General features: G+C 39.8%; 1 protein-coding gene across 1 annotated transcript; it reads right to left on the bottom strand.

Annotated features, from left to right (window-relative positions):
* Positions 1 to 1,707: 1,707 nt before the first annotated feature.
* Positions 1,708 to 16,716, bottom strand: EIF2S3 (eukaryotic translation initiation factor 2 subunit gamma; the record flags this gene model as incomplete). Its single annotated transcript, XM_084258693.1, has 12 exons — positions 1,708 to 1,771; positions 6,106 to 6,278; positions 6,470 to 6,639; positions 7,923 to 8,067; positions 8,434 to 8,528; positions 9,638 to 9,772; positions 11,012 to 11,170; positions 12,439 to 12,533; positions 14,385 to 14,506; positions 14,596 to 14,723; positions 15,999 to 16,062; positions 16,648 to 16,716. The coding sequence occupies 12 exons, from the start codon at positions 16,714 to 16,716 to the stop codon at positions 1,708 to 1,710; spliced, it is 1,419 nt and encodes a 472-aa protein (XP_084114819.1).
* Between the last annotated feature and the right edge of the window lie 1,190 nt (positions 16,717 to 17,906).

Raw genomic sequence — 17,906 nt, 5'->3', positions numbered from 1 at the left:
TCAACAGGATTTACACATGTAATATGCTTCCATCAGTAACATAACAGGCAGATTCTCAGCCACGTACATCTTTTGCTGAGAATCACTAAACTGACTTCAAGTTCTACAAAAATAAGGTCCATTATCATAGTTGTGTATGCCCATTTATTCTAAGCATAATGCTTTGTAAACCAGCTGAAATTCATGCAGATGTTTAAAATAAATGAGACTTCTGGATTCAGTTCTGACATGAGATTGATTACAACAAATTAGTCTACTGCAAAATTTTGGGTCTTATGTTGCTCCAGAATTTTCAGTAGAAGGTACTTATGAGGCCTCCCTGGTGGTGCAGCAGGTTGAGCATCCACAGCCTACGCGGCGCTGGTTCAATTCCCACCCGGCCGGGGAGATTCCCACATGGCGTGATAGACCTCTCCTATCTCGCCTGCTGCTCCCCTCAGTAGTGTATTTTGGTCCTTCTGCCTGTTCTGCTCCCTGCTCTGTCTCTGGTGGATTCTCTCACCCTCCCACGCCTCTGGCTTGTACCCCAGTGCTTGTGTAAAAAAATAAATCTTAAAAAAAAATAATAAAGAAGGTACTTATGAAACACATGGGGAGATGTTAGATAGAAAAATTAATGTTTGGGTTAGAACCTTGCTTTATTTAAATGTGTTCCTCATGATATAACACAACCCTTAAAAATCAATCAAGTATGTAACATTAATACGTTTCCTCAAAACTTAGATAGCTCATAGCCACAGCTACTACATTTCCACAAGACAGCTTCCATAACGCAGAGAGCACAATATTATGATTGCGCTATCAAATTCCACATTATATGCAAATTTAAGCAAAGAAAATTAGAGCACTACCAGACTATAAAACTCAGTAAGATCCTGTACTATTTGGTACATACCTACTCCTCAACCCCCTCAACTTATTTCTCAACAGAGTTTTAAAAAGAGTTAATACCTGGGCTCCATCCCAAGTGAATTAAATCAGAATTCCTACGAACCATCATTTTTTTAAAGTTTATGCAGCAATCTGAATGTCAGCCTGGGTGAAGAACCACTGCCCTGACAGTCTTGAAACAAAATAAACAAGAATTTAAAAGCACAGCCCAGGAAAAGTACAGGAACATGAGTAAATTTAAAATCACGGGGCTTACCCTATAACATCTTGACCTCTGAAAGGTCCAAGGATTGCTAATATTAGAATCTATATCATAATCTTATCTATTAAGCAGTTAAGATAAAGCAACATAAAATATGGGGCAAAGCGGAGCTAATCTATAAGGAGAATTTGTGTCTTCAAGTTCTTACTGGTATGAGAGTCCTTCAAGCCCGGAGCTACTCCAGACCAATCATGAAAAAGAAGACAATATCATTTTAAACAGGTTCAGTGGTATATACACTACAGCAAAGGCTGGCTGTAGCAAACAGTTTCATTCTAAACCTGCACTGATGTATAAATTAGACATTTGGGAATGATTAACTTCTGCTAAAATGTTGAATTACTCCATTATCACACCAATTTTTACATTTATTGTAGACATAATTTTAGGACTAGAGGTTAAATTTTCATCACCAAACATGAGCATAATCTTAAAACTACTACCAAGTAATGAGCTGTGAAATTAATTTCACAGTACTGCTTTGAAAATATACCCCTAGGTTGTTAAAAGAGACATTCCAACTTCATCCAAATGTATTATTTAACTGGAATTTTTCAATCATCATCTACTGTTGGCTTGATTGTCACTCCTCTTCTTATTTGACCCCAACCAATTAAGCTGCAAAATGAAAAGAAATCATGAGTTTTACATCCATTTTATTATCATGAGCACAAATCATATTAACTGCTTTTATTTGCCAATCTGTTAAATTTAATTTTTTCCCCCAAACCTGCTGCCTCCATAAAGAAAGCCCACACTATCCTCTTAAGATTCTTACACCTAGGTGGGCCTTAGCCAGAATGAATGATAGCAAAAAGGTTGATATTATGACTATGCTATTCCTTGCTATCAAAATATAACTACCTCTTCAGAATCGCTAGAGAGCCTTTCAGAACACATATGGAACTATGCTGATACCAACTCAGGTTCATTTTTTTTTTTTTTAAATGTCACCTGCTATCCTTTTCCTCTGAAAAATGCTTTCATAACATTCATGGTACCTCAACAAATCACAACAGCTTCAGCATGACCCTAGGTGGAGCATGCAGTCTATAAACACTCTCAACAGCAAAGGGACCTCTACTCCTTCTTTCAATGCCTGCTAGAATCAATGAGCAGACTGGACTGCTACTTCAGCTGTAGCTTCTAGAACAAAACTGATCTAAACATGAGCGAAAACCATAACTGTAAAGAAAACAAGGATCATTCAGACTCTTATTTCTCTCTCTCTTTTTTTAAAGATTTATTTATTTATGCATACAAGAACTGGGGTACAAGCCAGAGCTGTGGGGAGTGATTCACCAGAGACAGAGTGGGGAACAGAACAGGCAGATTGACCGAAATACACTGAGGGGAGCGGAGAGTGAGTCAGGAGAGATCTGCTGCGCCGTGTGGGTAGCTCCCTGGCGGGGATCGAACTCGTGCTGTGGAGGCTGCGGAAAGCTTCATAGGTTGTGTCTTAATCCCTTGTGCCACCAGGGAGGCCCAAGACTCTAACTTCTTTTAATAGTTGTAACATAAAAAATAATTCTAGCATACTTGCTAATTTTTTTTTTATAGGGGCATGTTTATTTATTTATTTGTTTGTTTGTTTGTTTGTTTTGTTTATACATGCACTGGGCACAGTCAGAAGCACGGGAGGGTGAGAGAATTCACCAGAGCCAGAGCAGGGAGCAGAGCAGGCAGAAGGACCGAAGCACACTGCTGAGAGGAGCAGGGGCGGCAGGAGAGGTCTGCGCGCCATGTGGGATCCTCCTCCGGTGGCCGGGGAGCAGCCGGGGATCGAACCGGCGCCGTGGGAGGTCGCAGGCAGCTTCACAACCCAGCGCTCAACCGCTGCGCCACCGGGGAGGCCCCATACTTGCTAATTTTTAAGCAAAGTCTAAATTTTCATTTCGATAGAACCCGTATTATTAGTGGGCAAACACAAAAAGATCATTTTTTTTTTTTTTAAGAGGTATGTATTATTTATTTATTTATTTGTACATGCACTGGGTACTGTCAGAAGCGCGGGAGGGTGAGAGAATTCACCAGAACCAGAGCAAGGAGCAGAGCAGGCAGAAGGACCGAAGTACACTGCTGAGGGGAGCAGCGGGCGGCAGGAGAGGTCTGCGCGCCATGTGGGACCCTCCTCCGGTGGCCGGGGAGCAGCCGGGGATCGAACCGGTGCCACAGAGGCTGCGAGCAGCTTCGCAACCCAGCGCTCAACCGCTACGCCACCGGGGAGGCCCAAGATCATTTGTTTTAAAATCTGTTCTAAGCTAGAAAGTGACTGTACCATTTTAACTGAGACTAAAACATTCCACGATGAGGTTTTGAAAGTGTATTATTTAAGCCTATTTTAAAATACAGCAGAAATTAGTATGTCTGTAATAGCAAATAGTATAATCACATGGAAGAGTAAAATTAAATAGACTTAAGTCACCACAAAGCAGTATCATTTAATTCTCCCCAAATTAAGGTAATAATTCAGATCAATCTTCTGAATATGAAGTGATTAGAGGTCACCGTGGGATACAGTTATCAAGAAAGCTTTAATAAAAAAGGGAAACAGGGGGGCCTCCCTGGTGGCGCAGCGGTTGAGCGCTGGGTTGCGAAGCTGCCTGCAGCCTCTGCTGCGCTGGTTCGATCCCCGGCTGCTCCCCGGCCACCAGAGGAGGGTCCCACATGGCGGGCAGACCTCTCCTGCCGCCCGCTGCTCCCCTCAGCAGTATACTTCGGTCCTTCTGCCTGCTCTGCTCCCTGCTCTGGCTCTGGTGAATTCTCTCACCCTCCCGCGCTTCTGACTGTACCCAGTGCTTGTTTAAACAAACAAACAAATAAATAAATCTTAAAAAAAAAAAGGGGGGAAACAGGGAAGGATAAAGAGCTAAGGGTGATCTGAGTAATTGCTGAGACAACCAGGACATAAAATAGTCTCATTTAGTGGGTTTATATTTGAAGCAGACATCTAGAAAGGTCTTTAATATCAGAAAAGTACTACAAATTACTGCGTACAGCATGATAAAAATATATTATTAGAAAGATTGTGACCGACAAAGACAAACTTTAAATCCTTGAAAACTGACCACAGTACTGTGGCAGCCAGGAGGGAAGAAGGAAGCGTGAGAACTAGGATGGGGGGAGAGTACAATGGACCGTTGTGGAAGTCTGTGAGTGCTTTGGTGGTGGGAGAGCTGCGGTGACCACATCTGAGGAGAAAAACCCTACACTGTCAAAATATTAACAAGGATATAAAACAACGGTAATTCAATAAAATATCAAAAAAAAAAATAGATTGTGACCAAACTCTTAATTAACAAGGAAGAGGCAAACTTAGAATCTTTTGCAGTAACTTTTAAGTGTGAAATGATGGTGGTATGGGCCATAGTGATCACACAGAACAGAAAGGCAAGGATAGATTCAGTAACTAAACAGGGATAGCACAAACTCAGGAGTCAACAATGTATATTCCTAGCTTGAGCCACTCAAAGGGCTGAGAAACAATAGCATCCTAGGAGCAATGAACACACCTAGCACCCAGATCTTCATTTTTAAATACCATTTCCCACTAACAGGAAGCAGGGTGTCTTAGAGAAAACAGCCCATTTCTAAAACTGGAACAGAGGAGGTACAGGACGAATATGGAAAATCTTGCATCAGAAAGTAGAGATCCTCAAAAGAAACAACGGTGACATGTCAAAAGGATCAGAAGCCAGCTTGAGGGGTCTCTACTAGCTAAATCCTGTAGACAATCTGGGTATCAAAATAAAGAATAATAAATAATAATAAACAGCAATGATTCATAAACCATTGAATAAAATAGGACTCCACGAGTCCATTTTATAACGTAAGTAAACAATGGGGAAGAAAGAATCTCAAATCCCTGATAAATGAGAAGTGGTGGAATTGAGGATGTGTGAGCGAAACCACCATTTTGCAACCACTATAGTCAGGTTCAACGCAGACAACAATCACCAGTGAATGCTAAATCTAAAGGGATGAGATTTGATGAGGGCAGGTTATTGGCACAGTCTGAAGAGTCTGCCCACAGGATGCTGATTAGTCATATGGATAAAAAGAGTACTATAGAGTGGAGGAAATGGACAGCACCTTGATGGCACCATGGAGGAGGAACAGTTACTATGTTGCCTCTAATTCCCCCAGGAGATATCAGCACATATGCAAGTACTCAAGCCAAGAATACATAATCTGAATCTAATCTTAGGAAAAATCAGATGAACCCAAATTGAAGGACACACTATAAAGTTCACTAACTTGGCATCCCTGGCGGTGCAAGGGGTTAAGACAGAAACTGTCCGCAGCCTCTGCAGCACAAGTTCGATCCCCGGTTGGCCAGGGAGCAACCCACATGGCGCAGCAGACCTCTCCTGACTCGCCCGCTGCTCCCCTCAGCAGTGTATTTCGGTCGGTCTGCCTGTTCTGTTCCCTGCTCTGTCTCTGGTGAATCCTCTCACCTTCCGCACTTCTGGCCTGTACCCCAGTTCTTGTATGCATAAATAAATAAATCTTTAAAAAATAAATAAAGTTAACTAACTTGTGCTGCTCATAATTGTCTATTGTTCAGATTGGAGGTTAGAGAGAAAAGAAAACTAAATGTAATGCATGGTCCTAGACAGGAGGGATACAGGGGAAATTATTGGAATGAGCAATAAAACTAGAATGTAGACTGCAGATTTCTGTATTTTTTAAGTTAAACTTTTTGAAGTGGTCAGGTAAGAGAATATATTTGTTTTTAGGAAAAATACACCCAAATATCTAAGAGATAAAGGGGCATGATCTATACAACTCCTCCTCAAATGGTTAAAAAAAAAAAATTTACACACACAAATTGTGTAGCTGAGTATCACATTCAAGAAAAAGTGTTCATGTGCATATGTGCCAGAACAAATTTAAGGAAATCAATCATGCTTTTGTTTTTATTAGATATTGACAAAGACTAATAAACTTACCGCCAGTGTTTCTCAACTCTTCGGCTAAGGGCAATTTTTTCTCCTACTTCTGTGCACACGGGATTAGTCAGAACAATTTTGCCCAAATCAGCCTTGACGGCACTGACTCTCCCCCCTGTTGACAGGGATCCTATGTTCACCATGAGTACTTCATTCTTAGACAGCTTTTGCACCTAGGGAAATAATCGGGGAGGAAATAAAGCCCCAAATCAAGAAAATGCTGTACCAAAATGAGGGGGAATTTATTCATTCATCTTTTCTTTTTTCTTAATCTATGTTAACTATAAAAGAATGAACCTCAAATCCAATCTTAACATCACTATCATTTTTTTTTTTAAATCAGGAATTACAGAAAGCACTTTACCTTTGCGGCTTTTTTATCTCCTTCAGTGCGTACACCCAGAAGCCGTCTAAGTAGGAAATAGGAGATTTCCAATTCTGTGAAGATTTCAGGTAAAGCTCCAACTGCACCAAGTACCTGCCCCACCATTCTGTCCGCCCGGCACAAAGTGGGGTCAATTTTTGTTCCAACTCCTGATATAAAATAAGATGCATAGTTCAACTTTTAATTTCTATAAAGCTGTTTACCCAAAACCTTAGTCAAACAAGTACAGCATAAACCTATATTTATATCTTCATACTCATATAATAGTTAGGAGGGACTGAAAACTGTTTTATCTGAAGAAACAACTAAAACTCACAGGTAAAGTTGGGCATTTGAGAACAGAAAGATTCTCTTTATTGAAATTCTAAATAAAGGGCAAATACAGATAACAACCTAACTAAAAACTGAGTCCGAGTATTCTTAGCAAAGGTTGGTAAGGTACAAAACTCACGAGTGGTTTGCAGAATATTTGCCTGCCATTTCTACTCTTGAAGGCTGATTAACAAGACAGTCTAAGACTTCGTATATTATTCCTGGGATTGACTTCAGATATTTTAGCTTAATGTGTTTCAAGGAAGAGAAAGAAGATACGCAGATGAAATAAGATGGAAAGTATTGGTAACTGCTGAACCTAGGTGGTGGCTACGTGAGAGTCATCACACTATTTTCTCTAGTTTTGTTTGAAAGGTTCTGTAAATAACCTTTAAATAACACTTCGACTTCTCTGCTTATAAAAACAAAACAAAACTTAGATTGAAACTATATATAGTAAATTCTTAAAAGGATACAATAGAAAAATGAACTATATAGCCCAAAACCAGAGAACCAAAAGACACACTCCTTTCTTGACCAATTTCTTCTTGACTCCAAAGGTGTAATACCTCTGACTAATTCTCACTGTACTTTTGCCTTTTTCTGAGTATCAGGTAATACACTAAGTTGTAAGGGACCAAAAAATCCATAAACAATCTCATAATTCTTACACAATGGAAGTTATCTTCTATTATTCCCATCTCAGAGTAAACATCTGACATGATTCAAATGACCACTGTAGGTAATTTTCCTCTTACAAAACATACATAAAAACCACCCCTACCCCAAAACTACACAGCCCTAAAAAAAGTATAGGTGGGCATTCTAAATGCTAAGCCATGAAACTTATTGATGAAAAGGAGTTCCTTTATATGCAGATGTGTATTAAGATGTAGTCTTCTTAATGCCTAAAAAATAATCTTTACAAACACATGAAACCATCCATCCTCTGACTGAAAGTCCAAGTTTACCCACACTAAGAATATTGCCCCATCCCATTCACGTACCAAAACATGCAACTAAAAATCTACAACACCTCTTTCTGGGTAATCCAGTTCCCATGAAAAGTACCATTAATATCCACAAATTAAAAGCACAGAGATGAAAAGGAAATTCTTACCAATCAGACCCCCTGGAGCAGCATACTGAAGATCATTATGCTCTGCAAAAAGTGATACAATTTTGGAAAAGATTGGTTTACACATGAGTTTTCCTTCACTATCTTTGGAAACAATACCAGGTCTGACTTCTATCTCCTGGCCCACCTGTAAATAGATAAATCAGTGATTAGAAATCACTGTAGGACAAGAACAATAACATTTTCATATAAAATGGATGACCACAAAACTGAAAAGGCAATCTTTTCTCTACTTCAAAGACCACTATCCTCAAAACCAGAACCATCCAACAGTGCTAATTATCTACCACACAAACCAAGGACTACATGAACCGTGCTCCACACTCACAAGGAATCCATGTTAGGGGGTCAGCCACATTCAAAAGACATGATAGTAAACAAAGAAATCTATATCAAGTACTAGAACCATGAAACCTTTTATTTTTCAATTGGGAGCGTTCATACTATTTTCCTAATTAAGACAAAAGAAAAACAAAACAAAAATCCAGTTTACCTTTAATACACCTTTTAGAATACTACCACCAGCTACACCCCCCTTAAGGTCATCAACTTCACAGCCAGGTTTGTTGACATCAAAGGATCTAATAACTACAAGAAAACAAAACAAATTAAAGCCAATTCTGTTCATTTTAATTTTAGAACATTATTTTCTAAGCTAACTTTCCTAAAATAGTAGCCACATAAGATTTATACCATATAGGGAATTTTGTGACAAATTAATACTACCACAATTAAGTTTACTAAAGTCTTACTTATGATGGAAAACTAAAAATAACTTGAAAGTTCACTGACAAGCATATTAGGGTACAGCCATACAATGGGGTATCAGGCAACTTAAACAATGTTAGAGTCATATGTAGCAATCTAGAAAAATAACCCTCATATAATGTTAAGGTTAAAAAAAGAAAAAGCTGGGCCTCCCTGGTGGCGCAAGGGGTTAAGAAGCAACCTATGAAGCTATCTGCAGCCAGTGCAACATGAGTTCAATCCCTGGCCAGGATCGAACACATGGCACAGCGGACCTCTCCTGACTCGCCCGCTGCTCCCCTCAGCAGTGTATTTCAGTCAATCTGCCTGTTTTGTTCCCCGTTCTGTCTCTGGTGAATCCTCTTACCCCCCACACCTCTGGTCTGTCCCAGTTCTTGTATACATAAATAAATAAATCTTTTTTTTTTTAAAAAGCTAGTTACAAAAATAAAATGTATAGTATGATCCCATTTCTACAAAGATAAACAAGAAACATGTATATGTGTATACATGATAATAACAACAGTGTAGTAATAATATACCAGACTTATTTAAGAACACTTCCCACAGCACACAAGGGCCCCAGGAGAAGGCCAGAAGGGCTTAGATGTGTATGGAAGTTCTAAATAAACTGTTTCTGACTAAAATGGTGTAATTCCATACAGAATACTGTATTACTCCATCTTGATCACATAACATATCACATACTGAGCAATGAGCACAGAAAAGGTTAAAAGTTCCTACTACAGTCAGGATACTGTTCCTCATCCCTGTAAATGCAATCTAGCACTGCAAACATATTCTCAGAAATAATTTCAAACACAACTTTTGTGAAGACTGTCACTTATTATCACCTCTGCAGAAAGGAAAAATATTAACAAACACCCTTACAGAGGAGAATCACCAATACAAAAAAGATCAAATTGTTAAAGACAAGTCCTATCACTTACCAATAAGTCGGGGTTCTGAAGTAAAGTCTCTTGGGGGCACTGGAATTTTCTTTACTATGTACTCACAGACAACTTCTATATTGTATTTCAGTTGAGCAGAAATTGGTATAATCGGAGCTCCTTCTGCTACTGTACCTGTAAGACAACATTCAGAGAGATCAAAATTCTTCAGCTTTAGACCTTGTTTTATATGGATCATGTGAAACAGTGAGGATTACTAAACAGATGCTTAATACTCCTACACAAATGCCACTAAAGGTAGAAAGGAGAATTCTGTTTAGAAAAGGTGGCAATATTCAATGTTTTTTATTCCTCAAAACGGACACTATTTCTTTTAAGAGAAAAATTGTTAAATTACACTAATATACCAAAATGAAAATTGTTTAAAGGAATAAAATACTAACATATCTGGGAAAGAGCATTTTACTAGTTGAAAGATTTCTAATAACATGTAAATAACCTCCCAATAAAAGTCAGGATAAAATCACTGATTCTTTACTAACGAAAGACTCCTAGAGCATGTATTTGCTCCTTAGTAATTTTATGTCAATGTAAAAGAAATGGAGCAAACATAATTAATCAAAATGACATTCCTTTTCCTCATGATAGAACTGGGCTCACAGGAAGTCTATCTTTGTAACAAGAAAATCAAGGCTAAGAGCATCAAATAAATGTCAACAATAAGATACATCATGTTCCCTTGAAATGAAAAACACAATGTTGTACACTAAAGATTAAATAATTGTCAGCTCCAAATCTCAAAGTAATTATTCAATAAGAAGCATGGAAAGCTTAACTTTTTTTTTCTTTTGAATGTTTCCATTTTTTCCATCACTGAGGATTTCCTTAAAATCTGAGTTTCTAGGGGGCCTCCCTGGTGGCACCAGGGGTTAAGATGCAACCTATGAAGCTATCTGCAGCCACTGCATCATGAGTTCGATCCCTGGCCAGGGAGCTACCCACATGGTGCAGCAGACCTCTCCTGACTCGCCTGCTGCTCCCCTCAGCAGTGTATTTCAGTCACTCTGCCTGTTTTGTTCCCCACTCTGTCTCTGGTGAATCCTCACTGCCCGTACCTCTGGCCTATACCCCAGTTCTAGTATGCATAAATAAATTTAAAAAAAAAAAATCTGAGTTTCCAGAACATAATTTCAGTTCTTTCAGTTAACAAAAACATTACTTTATCAAATTCATACATGTAGATTTCACTAGTTATATTAGGTGGCTAACAAGGAATGGATAGAGAAATAAGGCTTAAAATCCATAAATTTACCCAGTTTTAGGTAATTTATATTAGAAGCTAATCTAACATCTAATGTCTGGATTAAAAACCTCTTAAAGTTACTCACAGGTTTCTTAAACATTATGGCTTACCTTGTACAAATGCAAGGATCTGTTCATATTGTTCTTTAGCCTGGCTTTCTTTTACCAAATCAATTTTATTTTGTAGAATCAAAATATGCTTTAGTTTCATGATTTCTATAGCAGCCAAATGTTCCGAAGTCTGAGGTTGCGGACAAGATTCATTACCAGCTAGATGAGTAGAAAAGATGCAAGACAATCAGCTGGAAATATCCAGAATAGGCAAATTCATAGAGATAGAAAGTAGATTAGTGGCTGCAAGGGGCTGGGGATAGGAGGAATATGGAATGACTGCCTAATGGACACGGAGTTACCTGTTACCTTTTGGGGGATGAAAAAGTTCTGGAACTAGATAGTAATGCTGTTTGTAGGACACTGTCAATGTACTTACACTGGACTGTACATTTTAAATGGCTATAATGGTAAATTTTATGTTATGTGTAGTTTAAGACCAAAAAAAAAAAAAATTAGCTGGTATCTAATGAAAGCAATTTTTGAATGCCCTAGCTACTCAAAGCAAGACTACATATCAACACCAAGTCTCCGTCTCTTGCCCTGCTTCATCTGTTGTCTGGGTTCCCTGGAGCCTCAGGATCTTTTTGGCTCCCATTCCTAGTCCTAAACAAGAAGCTTAGAAACAACAAGTCTGGCTTTTCTGAATCTGCCCTTAAGTGTGGTACTCTTGCTCTGCCTAGTCTTAGAGATGCTCTGGCGCGTCAAGCTCCTGTCAAACAGAGTAAGAGGGAAGATAATTAATCCAGTTGATGAATTTCAACTATCATCAGAGGCAAATCCTCAACAAAGGGAGGGAAGAATACTAACTGTGAACATAACAGTGTAGAAATAGGAATGTTTTGCTGAGCCCTCCAAGGACCATCCTCCCCAGGCAGTAATGTTCAGATATCCTCTATTATATCCACTCAGCGTGCTTTTAAAAATTTTATCCTATTGCAGTAAAAGTCTCTTGACAGATCACAAAAGGAAGGCAGCACAAGTCTAGTCTTGAAAACCCTGATTCAGGTCTAGCCTTCACTCCTTATTATGAATGAAATGTGCATCTAAATAAAACCATTACATGTCAGTGTGGCTGTGGATAATACAGATGGGGGAAAAACACACTCACAAGTAAATTTAAAACAAAAGAAATAAATTTCATGAAATTTAAACAGGAAAAATCCACCTTTAGCAGATTTTTGTCTTTTTTTTTTTTTTTTTGATACCAACATAAGAATTCTCACAAGACATCATCCCCTGATCAATCTTGTTTAGCATTTTGTGACAGTTTGTAGGAGGGGACATCATCCTGGATGATCTGTTAGATCCTGTTCACATCACACTTGGGTAGTGAACATGGACCTTAAAGCCTTAGATCTCCTTTAAGTATTCCATCTAAGATTTGTTCCACAGTGATTTATCCAAACCAATTTTGATGTGTTTACCTATTAACAGAAGAGCTGCATCCATCACTGCTGCACCGTTCAGCATAGTAGCCATCAAAATATCGTGACCAGGACAGTCAACAAAGGAAACATGTCTAATAATAGAGAAATAACTATCAGCTCTAAGATCAATTGATACTCTTAAATGTGCAAGTTATAGATTTCCTAAAATCACTTTAAAAATACAATGTGAATATTCCTTATGAACATGGAATAAGGAAATACTTCTTAATTGCTGTAAAGCCAAGTGGTTACAGAATTGGTATTTCTAGATCTTAGACATAAGATTACTTATCAACTAAGTAAAAACACTGTAGATCATTATAAAGCAAATGAAATGAGGTTTGCGCAGAAATAACTCAAGAGGGCCTCCCTGGTGGTGCAGGGGTTAAGTCAGCGCTAGCAAGCCATCACCACCCACTGCAGCATGAGTTAGATCCCCAGCCAAGGGAGCTGACCCATATGGCGAGGCAAATCTCTCCTGCCTCACCCACTGCTCCCCTCAGCAGTGTGTTTCAGTCTGTCTGCCTGTTCTGCTCTCCACTCTGTTTCTGGTGAATCCCCTCCTCCACACCTCTGGTCTACACCCAGCTCTTGTATGCATAATACATCTTTAAAAAAAAAAAAAAAAGAATTAACTCAAGAGCCAGAAATTCTCAAATCCAATCAAAGAAAAGTATATATTAGAAATGTTATGCAGTTGAAAGCAAAAACAGCATTAATAGAATGGGCATCTTCATCTAAAAACATAATTTTGCCAAAAATTTCCTTAACACCTTAAAAAAGCTAGAATTGTTAATGGAGCTGGAGAGGGCATTACTCTTTTAGTGAAACCATGCTACTCATTCCAAATCATTATTTAAAAAAAAAAAGTCTGCTTATCCCGTCATGATCTAAAACAGGAGAAAACCACTGTACTTTGGTGAAATGTGGCCCACTGCCATACCCAGTCACACACGGTCTACATCTGCTTTCCTATCACAAGAGCAGAGATGAGTCGCTGCACTGAGCACCCATGGCCTGCAGAGCCAGAAACAGTCACTCTCTGGATCTTTATAGCAAAGTTTGTTGATTCCTGATCAGGACCTAAAACCATGATAAAGCCAAAGAGGCACTTGTCTCAGGTACAAAATTTAAGGGGGTGCCAAAAAAGTCAGTATCCAGAATAACTAATATTTAAGTTTAATATTTAAAAAGATCAAAATTGCCACACAAAAAAAAATCACAGGAATATCAAAATAGTAAATGAAATAGGATCAGTAACAATACCAAGTCAAGCCCAAAACAGTGATACTGAGAGAAAAAAAATCTGTAATACTGAGCCTGTTTTTATTTTTAAAAATGGTATTGTCATTTCTTTGTGTGAATTAAAAAAAAACAAACACTGCATTAAAATACCATTTATCTTGATTAATGTGCTTTTGTTTTAGTAACTCCTCCCAAACCCTCCCACCTTAAATTTTGGGCAGTCCCAGTTCTGCCCAAGCTAAAATTTCCATGTAGGGCATCCTCATCCCCCCCAAAACATCACTAAGTAGATATCAGTATTCTCTGATCAAAAACCAGGATATGCAATCATACTCAGAAAAGAGATGAGCAACAAGACCATGTGTTTGACATAATCAAGGATGGTTTTGTTCCTCTCCTATCTGAGACACAGAAACAATACTATTCAAAAGAAATTTTCAAAGCCTGAGCAAGAAAATCCCCTCCATTCCATTCCCCTCATGATACTTTTCCTTTGCAGAATTTGCACGTAAGTAGCTTAACAAAGGTTAAATACTTGACTTTTCAACTATTGTCATTACAAACAAAAAATAGCACGGAAAAATAAAATTCAGTAATTACATTCACTGTTTATTATCTCAGTTAAATATCCCAAAAAGCACAAATCACAAGATAATAAAATATAAAGTGTAAAGTGTATTCAACACAAAAGAAGTTACCTGACTAATTTAAAGTTCCCTTTGGTCCCTGGAATGTCTGTAGGAAACTCATCAGGTGTGCTACTTCCACAAGATCTGTAACATTCTGGCCGAGGACAACTTGGGTCATCAAGTTTGTAAATCTAAACGTTTCAATGAAAGAACAAAAGATTTGGATTTGTTATTTGCATACTGTTAAAGTTTGTTTCCAGTTCCACAGTATATAGCTTACCTTAGCGTTGGCATATCCAAGTTTGATTGTAATGTTTCTTTCTAGTTCATTTTTGAACCGGACAGTGTGAACTCCGGAAATAGCTTTGACAACTGTGGACTTCCCATGAGCTACATGACCAATTGTACCTAGACAAAGCACAAAAATTTTACGTGTATTCAATTACCCCAAGTATTTTTTCAAAAAGAATAGAAAACCCAAAGCCATGTCTCACTACAAATATCATTAAAAACCAACAACTTCAATTTTTCTCCGACCTTTTTTTCCCTACTAAAAACTTATTCTGGGGCCCTCCCTGGTGGCGCAAGGGGTTAAGCACCACACTCTGAAGCAATCTGCAGCCTCTGCAGCATGAGTTCGATCCCCAGACGGCCAGAGAGCAATCCACATGGCGAAGCAGACCTCTCCTGTCCCACCCGCTGCTCCCCTCAGCAATGTGTTTTGGTCAGTCTACCTGTTCTGCTCCCCACTGTCTCTGGTGGTTCCTCTCACCCCCCCACCCCACATCTCTGGCCTGTACCCCAGCTCTTATATGCATAAACGAATGAATCTTTAAAAAAAAAAAAAAACTTATTCTGAAACACAACTGAAGGGAATTGTCCACATAAGCGAAAATATTTGCTTAAAAACCACTCATAGTAATAAAAGTTCTTTAGCTTATGCTTTTAATCACAGAAAAGGTTCCCTTCCTTTAAAACAAGCATTGACAATCTTGTATATTAGGAAACTTTCCAGCATTTCCCAAGAGAAATAAATAGGTACTGAGAGCCATGATACAATGAAAAGGAATCCAAGTTTAATTACAGTAATGCTGTCAAGAATAAATATATCTTATAACTTTTTATTAGCCTCATGGTAAAGCCTTACTTTCAACTATGTTTTACTGTGCTGCTTGTACACATTCTCAAATATCCAAAATTTACATTCGGTCAACATAACTTCTCCTCTAAAGTTGCAGGTGCCAATTAAGGGGGAAAATAATCTCCTTAATAACAGCTTATATATCAAATAAAATTTTCACAAACTCTGCCCTTGCCATAACCCTTGTATGGCCAGTACACCTCTTCTTTAAACTTCTGCTTAAATAATTGCCTTATGTTACTACCTTTTTCTTACTTCTATCTTTTCTTCTCACCTAGTCTGTAAACTAGGCATGGGCAACACACATTGTGCTTGCCAAAAAAATCTAGCCGGTGCTATGCCCACACATGCTAAAGAACTATTCCTTGAATACCTAAGACTACACTTTCATGTATAACTAGTTCCTTACTATTTCTTGAATATCTACATTATCTTAAAGTATTGGCAACCACACAAGGAGAGATTAAAATTACTTGCCAGAAAAGAAAAAAAAAATCATTTGCCACAGCTCAAGCCAGGCCTCCACGTTATTTTTATCTTACCTATGTTAATTGTAGCTTGTCTGCTGATAACTTCGTGTGAAAGTGGCGTCAACTTGGTCACATCCTGCAAACACAAATTTTAATTTTAAATAGCAGAACTAAGGCAAATCACAACTTTTCTTATGATTTTACAATACTACCTACAGTTTGTGTCCAACTAAACACCTTCTACTTCAAAAGCGCATGTCCTGGGTAAGCAACTTTGTACCTTGATGACTGGGAAGCCCTCGGAGTCCTACATCTTTACACAAAACTACACCTCCATTCATTATGGGAAATGTGAAGCCCCGAATCGCTCGCCCGCCCGCCCCCCCCCTCCAACTTTGACAGCGTTAGTATTGAGGACAGAGTACACAGATCCTTCCCAGATCTCCCCAAGTGAAAATCTTAATGGCATTTAACACCATGACTTTCCAACCGAAACCTCTGGGGGGGGGGGGGTCGGGGTGTCCCTTCACATCCCTACGCTCGGCTCGGGGACGGGCGGAGGTATTGGAGGAGGCCCGAGCCTGGCTTAGGGAGCCGGACCCTGGCGCTCACTAACACATGCTCCCGCAGCCCAGCCTTGCTTCGACTCAAAACTCCCCAGAAATCGCGGCCATCGCCACTCCAAAGCTCACTTCATAACCCCCCGGCTAGGAAACCTTACCAAAGTAGCGAGATCCTGGCGGGAAAGGTGAGGCTGCCCGAGAGTCACTCCACCCTCGCCCCCCGCCATGTTGCCCAGAGAGGAAGGAAGTGGCCTGGGCTGCTGCCTGACCGAACTCAGGCCCCCTGCTGAGAGGCGGAGACGTGGAGGCGGGAAGGCCGCCCAGGGCAGGGCCTGGGAAAGGAGAATGACTGGCGCGGCAGGAGCCTCACTGCTCGGACGTCTCTCCGCTTGGGTTTCCAGAGTGCTGCCGGTAGGCTCAGTGGAAAATACGGGGCAACGTTTCGGGGCCTTTTAGCCGCGCCCCTGGTAGCCGAATGTGCAGGCAACGCAGAGGGCAGCCCCGCCGAAGGCCCCCAGCTCGGCGGGTCGGGCAGCCCCACGCGCGCGCTGGCAAGGGAAAAGTCATTTCCGTTTCCCGTGGGGATGGCCGGAAGAGTCTCCCGGAACCTGGGAATCTTAGCTGGGGTGTGGGGACGGAAAGTGGAACGTCCTTCTTCACCGAGTTCCGTAATTTACTAAGGCGAGGTCCGCGCAGGGTCCTGCCCTCTGTTTACGGCTCTTGCCTGGGAACGGCTCTCACGCTGAGCCACGCTCACGTCGCCGCGCGTCCCCTGGCGGCGGCAGGGAGGGCGCCCTCACGCGGAGGTTAGGGCAGGGCTCAGGGATAGTAAAAGTGAAGTCCCTAACTTTTTCTCACGGAGAGGTTTCTGGAAGCTGGGAGGTGGTCTGTGGTGGCGCCAGACGGCTCTCAAAATGGAGTTTGCAAACTATAGAAACTAGACGTTTTAAGAACGCCCAAAGTTAGGGATTTTTTTAAAAGCCGATGCAAGAAAACCTACCACTCTAATGGAAAAATTACTAGTAAATCGATATCTGAAAATTTAAAGATTTTTTTGAAACTTTTTAAGTCCCTTTCATCGTGTGTTAAAGAAATTGAAAGGGGGTAGATCTTAAAATTTATCACAAAAAATTGGAACCCTGGTGATTGTTTTGCAGTTTATACAAATATAACGGAATCATTATATTGTACACCTGAAACTATTGTGATGTTATATGGCAATGATGTGTGGTGAAAAAGGTTGGGTAATTTTTGGTTTTCTCCATGCTTTCCCATACTTTACAAATGACTAAGTATTTGTCATTGACTAAGTATTTGGTTCTAACCAGGGAAAAAATGTAAGGACAGGAGAATAAGAATTTAGTTTACGTGTGTTCATTGAGTAAGACGAAAATGAACGTTTCATGTCACTTAAGCT

Source organism: Talpa europaea (genome assembly GCF_964194135.1).
Source record: "Talpa europaea genome assembly, chromosome: X".
NCBI lineage: Eukaryota > Metazoa > Chordata > Mammalia > Eulipotyphla > Talpidae > Talpa > Talpa europaea.
This window is presented reverse-complemented; position numbering and strand designations above follow the sequence as displayed.